Raw genomic sequence first — 13279 nt, forward strand, 5'->3', positions numbered from 1 at the left:
GTTAAGGGGGAAAATGAAAAAAACGTCATGTGCTGGGGCTATACCTGTCTACCACTGCCTGCTAATCTCACTCGCTGACTGCTACTGCGCACGTGTGGGCCGAGACGTAGGCTAAACGGTCCGGGGGGGGGACTCCGACTTCAAGTTCAAGTTCCGCATCGCACAACAAAACTGTATATTCGCCATATTAACACTATCATTTACGGACTGTGGTCCACTTCCGTATCCGCCACGAACTGTGACGGTTAGGTACGAATGGGTGTATCGTTACAACCCTAGTGATCGGTGTACATCCAAACACCGCGTAACACCGATTTCACTATATACCATGGCATGCCTACACAACAAATAGGCATGACATGTAGAAAATACGCTACAGTGTGTGCTATTTATTATTTACCACATTGAAATAGGAAAACCCAGACACAGAGATTGTAATGGGGATTCACAGGTGTGGAAAGAGGCTAGGTTGGATATACTGCTAATTTAAGAGTTGAAAATGAATAAACATTGCCTGCCCTTTTCTGGAACTTGGAACAAAAAACTAAAAACACTCGTCACTCACCTCCAGCATACATGACAGCCAGCATGATGGAGGAGATCCAGGACACCTGACTGGGTGTGGCATTGAAGATGACCTCTATCTCTTTGAAGAACACGGTGATTGATTTGGGGAAGGCGTAGGAGAAGCCGATGGAAATGAAGGCTCCCACCACCACTGCCCAGCCCCAGCCTCCTTCAGGGGGTGTGTACCCCACAGGCCCACCCGGCGCTGGAGGCATGTCCGCTCACAAGGAAGGCAAACAGCTGGAGGAAAAGAAACAGGACGTACCAGGTGCACTGGAGATCAGGACTCAAACCTGTCGGAGAAACGGAGCAGAGAGTAAAAATCAATATAGATGGTGTCAGAAAGTGTTAGAGATAAAAACACATACTAGATCCTCTCCTGCTTCTTAGCATTTCAATCTTATTTGCTGAAAGGTGAAATATGTAGGAACTGGAAAAGAGTATTGATGAAGGAGAGAGGGAGGACAGCAGTTCAGTGGAAGGGAGATTGCACACAGAAAAATGAGGCAGAGGGAAACAAAATATTTATATTTGTGATCATTTCTTATATTGCAACGCCAAGAGCTGTCATGGTGAGAAAGAGCATCTGTGCTGGGCCGCAAGCCAACATACCAGCATACCAGCAGTAGACAAAGTGTAGGCGTATTTAAAAGATTCAGGGTTCCCACACCTTAAAGATCAAATTCATGATCGCTCCGATTAGACATTTGGCACAAGTTTGATTGAATTGGAGCGCTCTGTTGCAGAAGGCACTAAAAATAAAAGTCAGGGAGCAAACTGCGTGTAAAAATAACAAACAGCCCCTGAAGAATACCGACTTATCAGTGAGTGAGCCTGAAGACAGAGCTCAACCTCATCTAACAGCCTTCTCTTCCTGACCTGTTTTAAGTCTAATGCTAACGAGCAGATTTTGAATTAAATGCTTTAGTGACATGCATCCCTTCACGTCAAAACAGGTAGAAATCCCTGGACCTATTCAGTGAATGCATCTATTTAAAAGCCCTCTTCTCCCATTTAGGCAGCACATCAGCAAGCTATTTATGGTCGGCTCTCACGTCAACTCTGCTTCTGTTTGGGCCGTTTACCTTAAATGGACTCTGGGATAGAGATGCAACGATTGGGAAATTTGGGGGCTAATACCTATATCTAAAATAACAATTTGGCCGACAGCCGATTCAGATTGTCCTTGTTGTTATGACAGGAAAAAGAAGAAATCTTTATTTAAAACCTCTAACCACTGCTAGCGCGGTGTCCGGCCAGAGGCCAATATACAAAATATAATACGTAAATAGTATATGCTTGCGAGCTGTTGTCTGAGTCTGACTGCAAAAACACAAAACAACACAAACATCTGCCACCGCCATCAGTGATAACCATTTTATTTGGCGACAGACAGATAAATCTGTGCATCCTTACTCTGGGATACAAATCTATGAACCGCACAGGGACTAAATGTGTATTATAGTGATACCGTATCTAATTCTGCTGGTATTATATGTGAAGCCACAGAGAGAAGAATAAAAGGGACCGTCATCCACAACATAATCGTATGAACTCAAATATTGAGAGAGAATTCGCTAACCTTGTAATAACTAATGAAGAGCCAGGCGTCCTGTTGTGCTACATGGCATTTAACCTGGATCATGCTGTAAACAACCATGCTCCACCGATTATTACACTGTGAGCCCATTACAGTACAGTAACTGGTTAACTCTGTGCTTCACAGTGCATGCATGATAGCTCATCACATGAACTTATAAGCTACGGTTTCTGCTTCCTATTTTGTGTCACAAAGAACAGAGTGTGCAACCAGTGACTAGTAACTGTCTGACACAAATGCCACATATATAAAAGTATACATAAATAAACATATAACAATTTAAACTTGTCTTCTTTTATCTAGTTTAGTATAACTGTCTCTTTAGTTACAGAAACCCAGTCTAAAACCAGTGAAACAGACGTGTTAAAAAAAGGCCACACGTCTATTTGCATAGTGTGTGAATGCTGACGTTTCTGTTATTGACTTCCTCCCTTCCTTCCAGGCAGTTTCACTTTGTGCCAGTAAACTATTTTACTGTTACACTAAGTGGTGTCTTTGCCATAGCCAGGGTAAATCATGTGTCAGGGTTTCCCCAGGAAATCTGGTCAGCCAAGCTTTGTGATACCTTCAGCCTCAGGATGATTGGAGGATTTATGTGTCTCATCTCAATTTTGTTACTAGATAATAATATTAGATAACAATAGAAGTCTCAGCAGCAGTCATCATATATGATGAAATATGGGGTATTTATCGTGTGATGTTCTTGTTCTCTTAAGATTCATTCAGGTTACATTGTGTCACTTTTTTCCTTACATTAGTGAGCATAATTGACTTTCTGCACATTTTTCAGCTGTACATAAAAGGATTTGAAGGTACTGGTACTGTCCTATTCTAACACATTAGCCATAGCAAATAAATGAGCAAATGGCGCACCAACCAAAGAGTCAGCATCAACAGATAATGTGTACAAGCATTAAGGCGTTTCCACTTCCTCTATAGTTATCTCTTCTGTTGGTGGAGGTTAACACGCATTTCCATTAGCAACCAAACAGCTGATTAACACACAGCACAGACATACTTTTACTTTTATTGTATGTCTGGTCGGCTCCTCTGCAGTAAACATGAGCTCAGACTCCTCAAACCACAGCATCGTCACAGAAATCAACAAATCTGTGTGAGGAGTGTGCATGGTTTTGTTTAAATATCCAGCAGAAAATGTTACTGGTAATGTTTAGTAACTCATACTCCACATTATGGCCAATTTATTACAAACTTAGCAGAGTTAATCACATGTAATGACAAGTCATCCAAGGGCCAGCGTATGACTGGCAAAGACTTGCCGGCACTCATGTTGCTCACAGAGTTAGCTGCCAAATTGCCCTTCCTCCAATAACCTCAGTTATGCATACTCTCATATGCTTGTGCAAACACTCATTTCATAATTCATCTCTCCAGTCTTCTCTGGAGCTCAGTTTGACTAAACTTTAGATTATTTTTTTTCCACTGGTGCAACAATTTAAGGAGGGAAAAAAACAATGATGATGAACAATTCTTACAGTTCTAATTTTTTTTTAGATCCCTTAGATGAATCAAGAAAATAATCTGCAGATAAATACAAAATTTAAATAATCTTTCTCAACACAACATGCAAGTGAGCCACAAAATAACAGGACAGGTGGCTCTGGATGGACATAAAATACAATTATTTTCTTTCTTAGTGAGCTGAAAACAGCATTCAGAACAAATCATCTGTTGTTATGTGGTGGAAACAAGTTTGATAAATACAGAAACACAATCACAAACACAGGATGTTGGATGACACTACAAAATTCAAGTTCCTCTTTTTGGCTCACAGGCAATGTGCTCACTGTGCCTGAAGAAGAAACGTCACTGCTGCACTAAGTGGTCTGATCACGCACATTCATGTGACCTCTTTTTAGGTCACCCAAGGAAATAGGGCGCACACACAAACAAACCCCCACGCAGGCGTTTAATTCATTTGGCATCTAAACATTTTTGCATTTGTATGTGCCAGAACGTGTGCCAGGACAGATCAGGGCGTCAACAACCGTTATCTGTCATTACTCCCGTTATCATGCCATTACTCCCGTTATCATGCTGAAACAAAGCTGTTGAAATGTGTCATTTAACCACTTTCACTGTCTTCACTTGTGTGACGGGCAGTCATCCAAAACTCATAACACCGTATATATATATATATATATATATATATATATATATATATATATATAATTAAAGTCTATTCCGGCTGTTAACGCCAACCACAGTGTATTTTTTTAAATTGGCTGACATGTGGGGCAGAAAAACTGCGTTTAGTGCCAGCATGTTTTCAAATCCTTCTCTGTGAATTAAGTTGTTTTTTTTGGCAAAACCAGAATTGGTGATTGTTGGAACAGTGGAAAGTCTAACAAAGATCATTAAACTGATCATTTAATCCTAGTTCAGCTCTAACTTTCCAAGTATCTGCCCAACACTGGTAATAAGCAAAATGACAACATGATTAACATTTGGTTTGTTTCTGATCGGACTAACGAAGACACTAATGTCTGACCATAGACTGTGTCGGACAGGCAGTGCACATTAACCATGGAGCCAAGAGAAGGAGACACATTTAAGAAGCGGTGGGAGAAAGAGAGGTGTTTGTGTGTTTTTGGGGTGATGATACGATTTTAGGCTGAGTTATTGTAGTCTCTAAGAAAAGTTCTAAAACTGTTCTCAAGCCAATCAAAGTGGTGAGCTGAAAAATATATAGGCAAAGTGTAAACACTTCAGTTAAAAAGTTCATATGAAATCGGTTTAAACATTTTTACACTGGCCCAAGCCTACAGTCATGAGTATAAAGGTGGAAATGGCTGTGGAAAACAGATTAGGAAATAGATAGATAGATTAAGCAAATACGGCAACATATTAGAGCGGCACCTTGAGCAACCTTGAGCAATATACAGGCCATGGCAATAGGAAAGAAGCACTCACACAGGAAGGATGAAATAATTAAGGTATGTTAGGCTACCTTACTAATAAGACTGACTGACATTATGGTTTCCAAAAACCTCCACTTTCATCCGTCCACACTTCAACCCAAACCTGGAGTTTTCAACCTATACAGGCTCAGCAGCGTTTCCTTAGTCTTTTAGCACAGTACTGTATATTTTATGGAGGTAGAATTGTCTCAAAGCGATGAATACATATCAAAATGATATGTGGGGTGCGCGTGGTGATTTAATTTGCTGCTTAGCGACAGGAGGACTCCGGTACAGGCGCGTCGTTGGCCTGGTCATTCGGGGCTATAGCCCCAGATCTCTTGAATAGCCCGGACCTCTGTGTCAAACTTAAAGCAGACTGACTTGATAACTTCAGAATCAAACTTAAAGCAGACTGACTTGATAACTTCAGAATCAAACTTAAAGCAGTCTGACTTGATAACTTCAGAATCAAACTTAAAGCAGTCTGACTTGATAACTTCAGAATCAAACTTAAAGCAGACTGACTTGATAACTTCAGAATCAAACTTAAAGCAGACTGACTTGATAACTTCAGAATCACACTTAAAGCAGACTGACTTGATAACTTCAGAATCAAACTTAAAGCAGACTGACTTGATAACTTCAGAATCAAACTTAAAGCAGACTGACTTGATAACTTCAGAATCAAACTTAAAGCAGACTGACTTGATAACTTCAGAATCAAACTTAAAGCAGACTGACTTGATAACTTCAGAATCAAACTTAAAGCAGACTGACTTGATAACTTCAGAATCACACTTAAAGCAGACTGACTTGATAACTTCAGAATCAAACTTAAAGCAGACTGACTTGATAACTTCAGAATCAAACTTAAAGCAGACTGACTTGATAACGTCAGAATCAAACTTAAAGCAGACTGACCTGATAACTTCAGAATCACACTTAAACCAGACTGACTTGATAACTTCAGAATCACACTTAAAGCAGACTGACTTGATAACCTCAGAATCAAACTTAAAGCAGACTGACTTGATAACTTCAGAATCAAACTTAAAGCAGACTGACTTGATAACTTCAGAATCACACTTATAGCAGACTGACTTGATAACTTCAGAATCAAACTTAAAGCAGACTGACTTGATAACTTCAGAATCAAACTTAAAGCAGACTGACTTGATAACTTCAGAATCAAACTTAAAGCAGACTGACTTGATAACTTCAGAATCAAACTTAAAGCAGACTGACTTGATAACTTCAGAATCAAACTTAAAGCAGACTGGCTTGATAACTTCAGAATCAAACTTAAAGCAGACTGACTTGATAACTTCAGAATCAAACTTAAAGCAGACTGACTTGATAACTTCAGAATCACACTTAAAGCAGACTGGCTTGATAACTTCAGAATCAAACTTAAAGCAGACTGACCTGATAACTTCAGAATCACACTTAAAGCAGACTGACCTGATAACTTCAGAATCAAACTTAAAGCAGACTGACCTGATAACTTCAGAATCAAGTTAATCTCTTGACTTTCATTTATTTTCCCCCAACGGCATGACTACGAAGAAGTAAAAAGGGTTTTGTTTGTTCTACACACACACACACACACACACACACACACACACACACACACACACACACACACACACACACACACACACACACACACACACACACACACACACACACACACACACACACACACACACACACACACACACACACACACACACACACACACACACACACACACACACACACACACACACACACACACACACACACACACACACACACACACACACACACACACACACACACACACACACGTGTTCATTTAGAAAGTTATTTAGCGATAGACAGTGTTTCCCCTACCATTATATTAGGGGGGCGCACTGCTAAAACTGAAATTCTTTATTTGGTTGTGCTTGAAACTGAAAAGTAAAAACACTGTAAACGTATTATCAGGAAGAACTCACTCTCATCCCATTTACCGCAACAACAAGCAACGTACAAAACGCCACTGACACATCTGCTGTCCCTATGTTAACCGCGGCATGTTCATCTGCCCAATTTCAAAAAATTCCTGAACCCCCATCTCAAGAGGACTCTGACTTCTGGGCTGCAGACACGAATTATTTAATTAGCTAGCGATGCACATGGAAACAGATCACATTTATTTTGCATAAAAACACAAAGTTTTTAACTCCTCTGCCCGGCTCAGCCCAAATTTGGGCCAGAAAAAACCCTGGATTTCTATAGGTATCTACAGGTCAGACACTACTCCAAACTCGCAAGAAATACACTTCCACCTGGAAGCCACTTTCTAAGTAAACATCCCATGAAGGTTTGACACCTTATACCTAGGAAACATCCCATTTGATTTCAGGGATTATACGGATAAAAAGTTGGCACTTTTACCTCTGGTGGCAAGCGAAAAAGCAATCTCAAGAAGGTGGTTAAAACAAGACCTTCCTACAATAGGAGCATGGTTGGATGTGGTGCATGATATATACCGTATATATACACAATATAAAAGTTATTCTACTCCCTCAAAACCCAGACTGGCACATTTTCTAGGATAGGGTCCAAATGGACTAGGTATGTTGATCATATAGGCCTGAAATCAGATTTTGTCTGAATCTTTTCTTTCTGGTATGGTTGTTGTAATTGTCTATACATATGCATGTCCTTTAGTATTTATTTATTTATTTTCTTTCTTAATGTTCAGACTGTTAATACAAAAAAATGTTAAAAAAATGGAAGAAAACTGATGCTTGTAAATACCGGTGACTATGGACACAGATGGAATATCCTGGCGGTTTTCTTTTCTATGATTTAGTTTTCGTCTCCTTTTCCTCGTTTTTCCTATACACCAGGAACCTCTAAATCTAAAGGAATTTGTGATTTAAAATATATATATATATATATATATCCTACACTGTATGAAACCTTGTGGCCTCAATAAAGATAAAATAAAAAAAAAATCTAAACAGCCGCTGTCTCATTTACTGCCACTGTCACAATAAACTGTATAAATGCAGTGTGACATGGGAAAGCTCGACAGGCAGAGCAACTTTGGAGTTTTGTATGTCAGACACAGACAGGACCCACATCAGTTGCACCAGTTGTTAAAATGGAAAAAAAGACGGAGGAGGAATGCGATATTCCGTTTTTTTCAGCCTGAACTTAATGGAAAACAGGCTTCGCTAGTGGGTTAAGATTTATGTTACGATCTCCCCCAAAATGTCCCACTGCTCTGTGCTGGAGCTCAGTTAGTTAGGTAGGGGTGTGTGTGTGTGTGTGTGTGTGTGTGTGTGTGTGTGTGTGTGTGTGTGTGTGTCCTGAAGGACTTCTCAATGAGGCCATTCATTCTTCAGTAACAAACACTCCCTTTACTGAAGCATGTTGAAGGACTGGAGTTACCCGAGACAACTTTTGACCAACAAATAAAAGTTTCAGCAGATGAAAAATGTGCCAAAATCAGTCGTTTTTTTTCTGTTCCTGTTAGTTTGTCCAGGAAAAATGCTGTCACAACAATGATTAAAATCATACCGTCTGGACTGCTGTATTCCTCTACACAGTGCACAAAAGACAGGATACGATGAGTGGGAAGGGAAGGAAGGAAGGAAGGAAGAAAGGGGGTTATTAAGGATCCTTTTCATTCTCTTCCTGAATGAGTAAGTGAAATTTGACAGCGTCATCATGACTCTGTGCAGCACTTTATTCATTTAACTAAACATGATGTAAAAAAAAAGACGAGGGGTGATTGTAGAATAAAACAAAGTCTGTTTTACTCCTGTTACAAAGCATTATAACTTTGACGTCTACAGCTAAATGAGTGTGAGGTAATGACCACTTGAACCTCCCGGGTGTGAACGAATGTCAGTGTCGCCACATATATATCCTTCTTTCAAACACTTCTGCAATCCTGAGTGCACACTCCAAACTCATGCGCATACATCCACGTGCCTGGCCTGCACATACATGCAGACACACATGAATAAAACCGCTCTAGGCCACTGTACTGCACAGATAAACATATACATATACACTGGAGATCAAAGTTAGAGAACAAAGTATTAATTCTTGATTTATTCTGTAATATTGTTGTTTTTTATTGTTCATAATTTGATAGAATATCAGCTGTGGCTATATATACCAAGGCACTTTAAAAAAACCTTTATTTTGTGGAAAAAAAAAACAGTAACCGTTGTGTCAGAAGAGAAGCTATATAGATGCCCTATTATGCTAGTTTTCAGGGTCATGTTTGTATTTTTCTGGTTAACCACAATAGGTTTACATGCTTTGATCTTTAAAAAACACATTATATTTTTCACACTGCCAGAAACTGTAGTGGGTTTCTTAGACATAACTTACTTGCTAGATCTGGACTCCAAATGTAACTGACTTCTTCAGACTCTTTGGATTCAGTCGTTCCCAGTCCGACTCAGAACATGATGTTCCCATCAGACCCAAATAAAGTGAACTTTAATGTCACGTCATGGTTTGGGGGATGTTTTCTGCAGCAGGAGTTGGGCCTCTTGTTCAGCTACATGGCAGGTGAATTAAATGTTTACGTGAACCTCCTTCAGCAACATGCAACACCTTCACTGTTATTGTCTCCCATCAGCTGCAATTTTCATACAGGACAATGATTCCTGTCCCACTGCAAAACAGGTGAAGCAGTTCCTTGAAGCTAAGAATACTGAAATTGAAATATTTAATAATGAAGTTAAATCTCACAATGGTTACTGTTTACTGTTCTCTAATTCTGATCACTGTTTTTTCCACAAACATGCAGTGGTATAGACACAGCTTCTATCAATTTCTGAACGAAAAAAAAATAACGATATTTCTGAATAAATCAAGTATTAATACTTTGTTCTCTAATTTTGATCTCCAGTAAATGTTAGCGTTGCCTTGTGGCCATGAGAAGAACTTGTGACCCCAAAGATTGACGTTGTCAGGGCAAACTTCTACCACGGAAATGTGTCTGAACAGAAAGGTTCCTTGCATTCAGGTCCGTCCAGCACCTTCTTTTCCAAATTTTGACAAGCATGTGAATCTGCCCCGCCCCACAACAGATGTTTTAAGTCTATTATGCAACCGCTCTGTCAAATAAAAGCTATGGTTTGAGGACTCTTCCCTTTTCCTCAACCCCAAAATAAAAATGGTGTAAAATAATTTAAATGTGGCTGGTTAACATTAGGATTTAAAACCCTACAAATGAATAAATGAATGAATGAGGCCTGGTGCAGCAGACTTTAACCGTAAGCTCGTCCCACATCTGGCTCTAATCATGACTTTCCCTCTTAATCGTTCCTTTCTCACAGACACATAAAGTTAGAAAGACCAACAACACACACCACTGACATGCCTCCACTCATCTGCTGTCCCGTTCTCTCAGCCTCAGGCTCAACTAACATCCCTCACTCATTAGCTTGATTTTCTGCAGAATCTTTAACATTTGGTCACAAGTCTGCAAACCACCTCTCTACTCTATTAACTGACATTAAGGACAGTTGCCAACAATCCTTCAAGCAAGGAAAGCACCAAGTCAGCATTAGTGAAGGTTATGAGCGTTGTCATAAAGCTTTTGATCTCTCCCTTGGAAGTGATAACAATAAATATTATGCAAAGCAATCAAGATTACACAGTGGAAGAACATGTTCTGCCTATAATTAAAGTTGAATGCCAGAACCTGTCCCGAGTAGGAAAACCACAACTGGATAGTTTAGTTTTAGAGGAGCCGATTCCTGAGAAGAGAAACGCCTGCTCTAGATCTGGCAAAACATAAAGGTCTCAAAACTGCCATCGACAAGTGATGTTTTAGGAAGCGCCAGAGTGAAATACTCGACTGCAAGTCCTCCACAGAGGCTAGAGCTCAGAGGACGACGTGCCTGGATACATTCATCGTGCACTCACCAAAGAAAACTTTAGTAAAGCAGAGTGAATGCTTGCATGAATCCACCTCCTGTGCGTGTACTTACAGGTGAAATGACAAAGCAGTTACTCACTCTTAGATCACTGCACTTGGTTACACGACTAATGATTATTTTCACTGACGATTAATCTGCTAATTGTTTGGTCCCTAAAATGTCAGAAGATGGTGGAAAATCCCAGAAAATATTCACCTTTAAGAAGCTGGAATAAGATAATTTTTACCTTTTTTTGCCTTTAATAAAATCACTCAAACCTATCAATCGATTATCAACATAATTGGTGATTAGTGGACTAATCTTTGCAGCACACACTTTTACAAGCAGGACACAATGTTGGGAGCGCATGAATGTGCCTATAATATAGGGTCCTATAATCCCTGGCCCCAAATATTTAATGTAATGCCGTTTTTCAGGTCCAGAGATAGTCCAGAGTTTGTCTTTCACACAACCAGAGATTCTCTGATGCGTTCTCAGTGACTTTAAGCCCCGCCGGTTAATGTCTAGATCATTTTTGGTTTGCAGTGCATGTGTGAAAGGGGCTTTTGTTTCCCCTGCTAAATATGTTGGGGGAAAAAAGTCCAGGTTTTCTTATTTCAGCTTCTTCAAAGTGAATATTTTCTGGTTTATTTCCTCCTCTATGATGAGTAAACTGAATAGCATTGAGTTGTGGGCAAAACAAGACATTTGAGGACGTCATGTACGACTTTATGAAACACTGATCGACATGTTTTACCATATTTTGGTCCAAACAACTAAGCGAGGACTAATCAACTATGTGAGTTGCAGCCCTGATAGCCTATAAGCTGCTTACTCCTTGAAACTTACGCCCTCAAATTTAAGGGTTTTCTTGACTTTACACATTTATATCTCCACAGTGGTTAGACGGATTTTTACCATTCAAACTGCATTTGAAACCTCCATATCCATCCGCCATTGTGTCATTTGAACTACGAAGCTCGCCTTCACAAAACCCTCACAATGTTAGTTCATATGATGCCCGGCCCCTACAATGAGGACTGCACGGGAAGCAGCGCGAGTGGCAGCGGTGTGATCCTTCCATTGAGTTCTGACCCTCAAAAAAAAAAGAGAGAGAGAGAGAGAGAGACAGACAGAGAGAGAGATAGAGAGAGAGAGAGAGAGAGAGCAAGTAAAATTCATTCAGCTCCATACTCAATAGGTAAAACATTAGGGCCACGGTCAAATGCACTTTAAGTGAAAATCAAAGCTCCAAGATCACCCCTCCTCTGTGTGTGTGTGTGTGTGTGTGTGTGTGTGTGTGTGTGTGTGTGTGTGTGTGTGTGTGTGTGTGTGTGTGTGTGTGTGTGTGTGTCGGTTCTGGCTCCGTGCCGAGGCCAGAGTGACCCGGAGCGAAGGCGGCTGTCAGTCAGCACCGCAGCACCGGGCAGATGCGGACAGTTCAGCCTCACTGCCTGCCGTCACTCGTGGGTGTAAAAATAGCGCCAGCATCACGCCACGGTGGCTGAGTGAACCCGCGTCGATTGAAAACTGCTCTATATCAGTGTCGTAATGAGAGTAAATAGATTTTTTTTAAACGCCAGAGGAAGGAGAGGTAGGAGTAAGTGGTGAAGCTAATGGAGGAACGGGGCTAATTTACAACTTAAGCTAGTCATTCAGCACCAGTTGCGATGTTAACTGACAAAAAATGAGCCGTTTTATTCAGCTCACTCTTTGTCTCGACGGTTAGTCCACACACACACTCTCACACACTCACTCACACATGTTCACTCACCGGGGTTGTGTTCGGCGGTTCGGTTCGGCTGTGTCCGGTGGAGGCTCGGTTCTCCCGGGGTGTCCGCACAAAGACTACACGTTGATCCAAGAGCAGTGGCTCGGGTACCAGTGCCACACGGACTGGACAACTTCTGGGATGGTGATGATGACACTACGACAGCAGCGCGCATGCGTACGAGAGGCGTGAGCGGCAGTTGAGGAATCTGAACGCACGTGCGTGGATATGAGGGGAGGCACGAGCATGGGCACGAGCGGTTTAGCAATACAGTAAGTCAGGAAGTATTTAGAGCTTCAAAGTAAAAGTACAAAGGTAAAATTAAATAAATAACTCAAATCATAAAATTAGTATTTACTTATTCTTATCATCATCATCATCATTATTTTTATTATTATTATTATTATTATTATTAGCAGCGGTAGTAATAGTAGTAATTATGTAAAGTAATAATAGTAATAGTATAAAAGTCATATTTTTTAAATATATATATTTC

General features: G+C 40.4%; 1 protein-coding gene across 1 annotated transcript in view; it reads right to left on the reverse strand.

Annotated features, from left to right (window-relative positions):
- The window catches only part of LOC310951712 (monocarboxylate transporter 1-like), a 32605-nt gene extending 19690 nt beyond the window's left edge, over positions 1-12915 (reverse strand). Inside the window, exons 1-2 of the mRNA XM_083920085.1 lie at positions 12787-12915; positions 566-860 (exon numbers count right to left, since the gene is read on the reverse strand). Of these exons, the coding sequence (XP_083776211.1) occupies positions 566-782 (217 nt within the window). The 5' untranslated portion in view covers positions 783-860; positions 12787-12915. The remainder of the gene's footprint in view (positions 1-565; positions 861-12786) is intronic.
- Positions 12916-13279: the final 364 nt, after the last annotated feature.

The sequence above is a fragment of the Echiichthys vipera genome (assembly GCF_963691815.1).
Source record: "Echiichthys vipera genome assembly, chromosome: 9".
NCBI lineage: Eukaryota > Metazoa > Chordata > Actinopteri > Perciformes > Trachinidae > Echiichthys > Echiichthys vipera.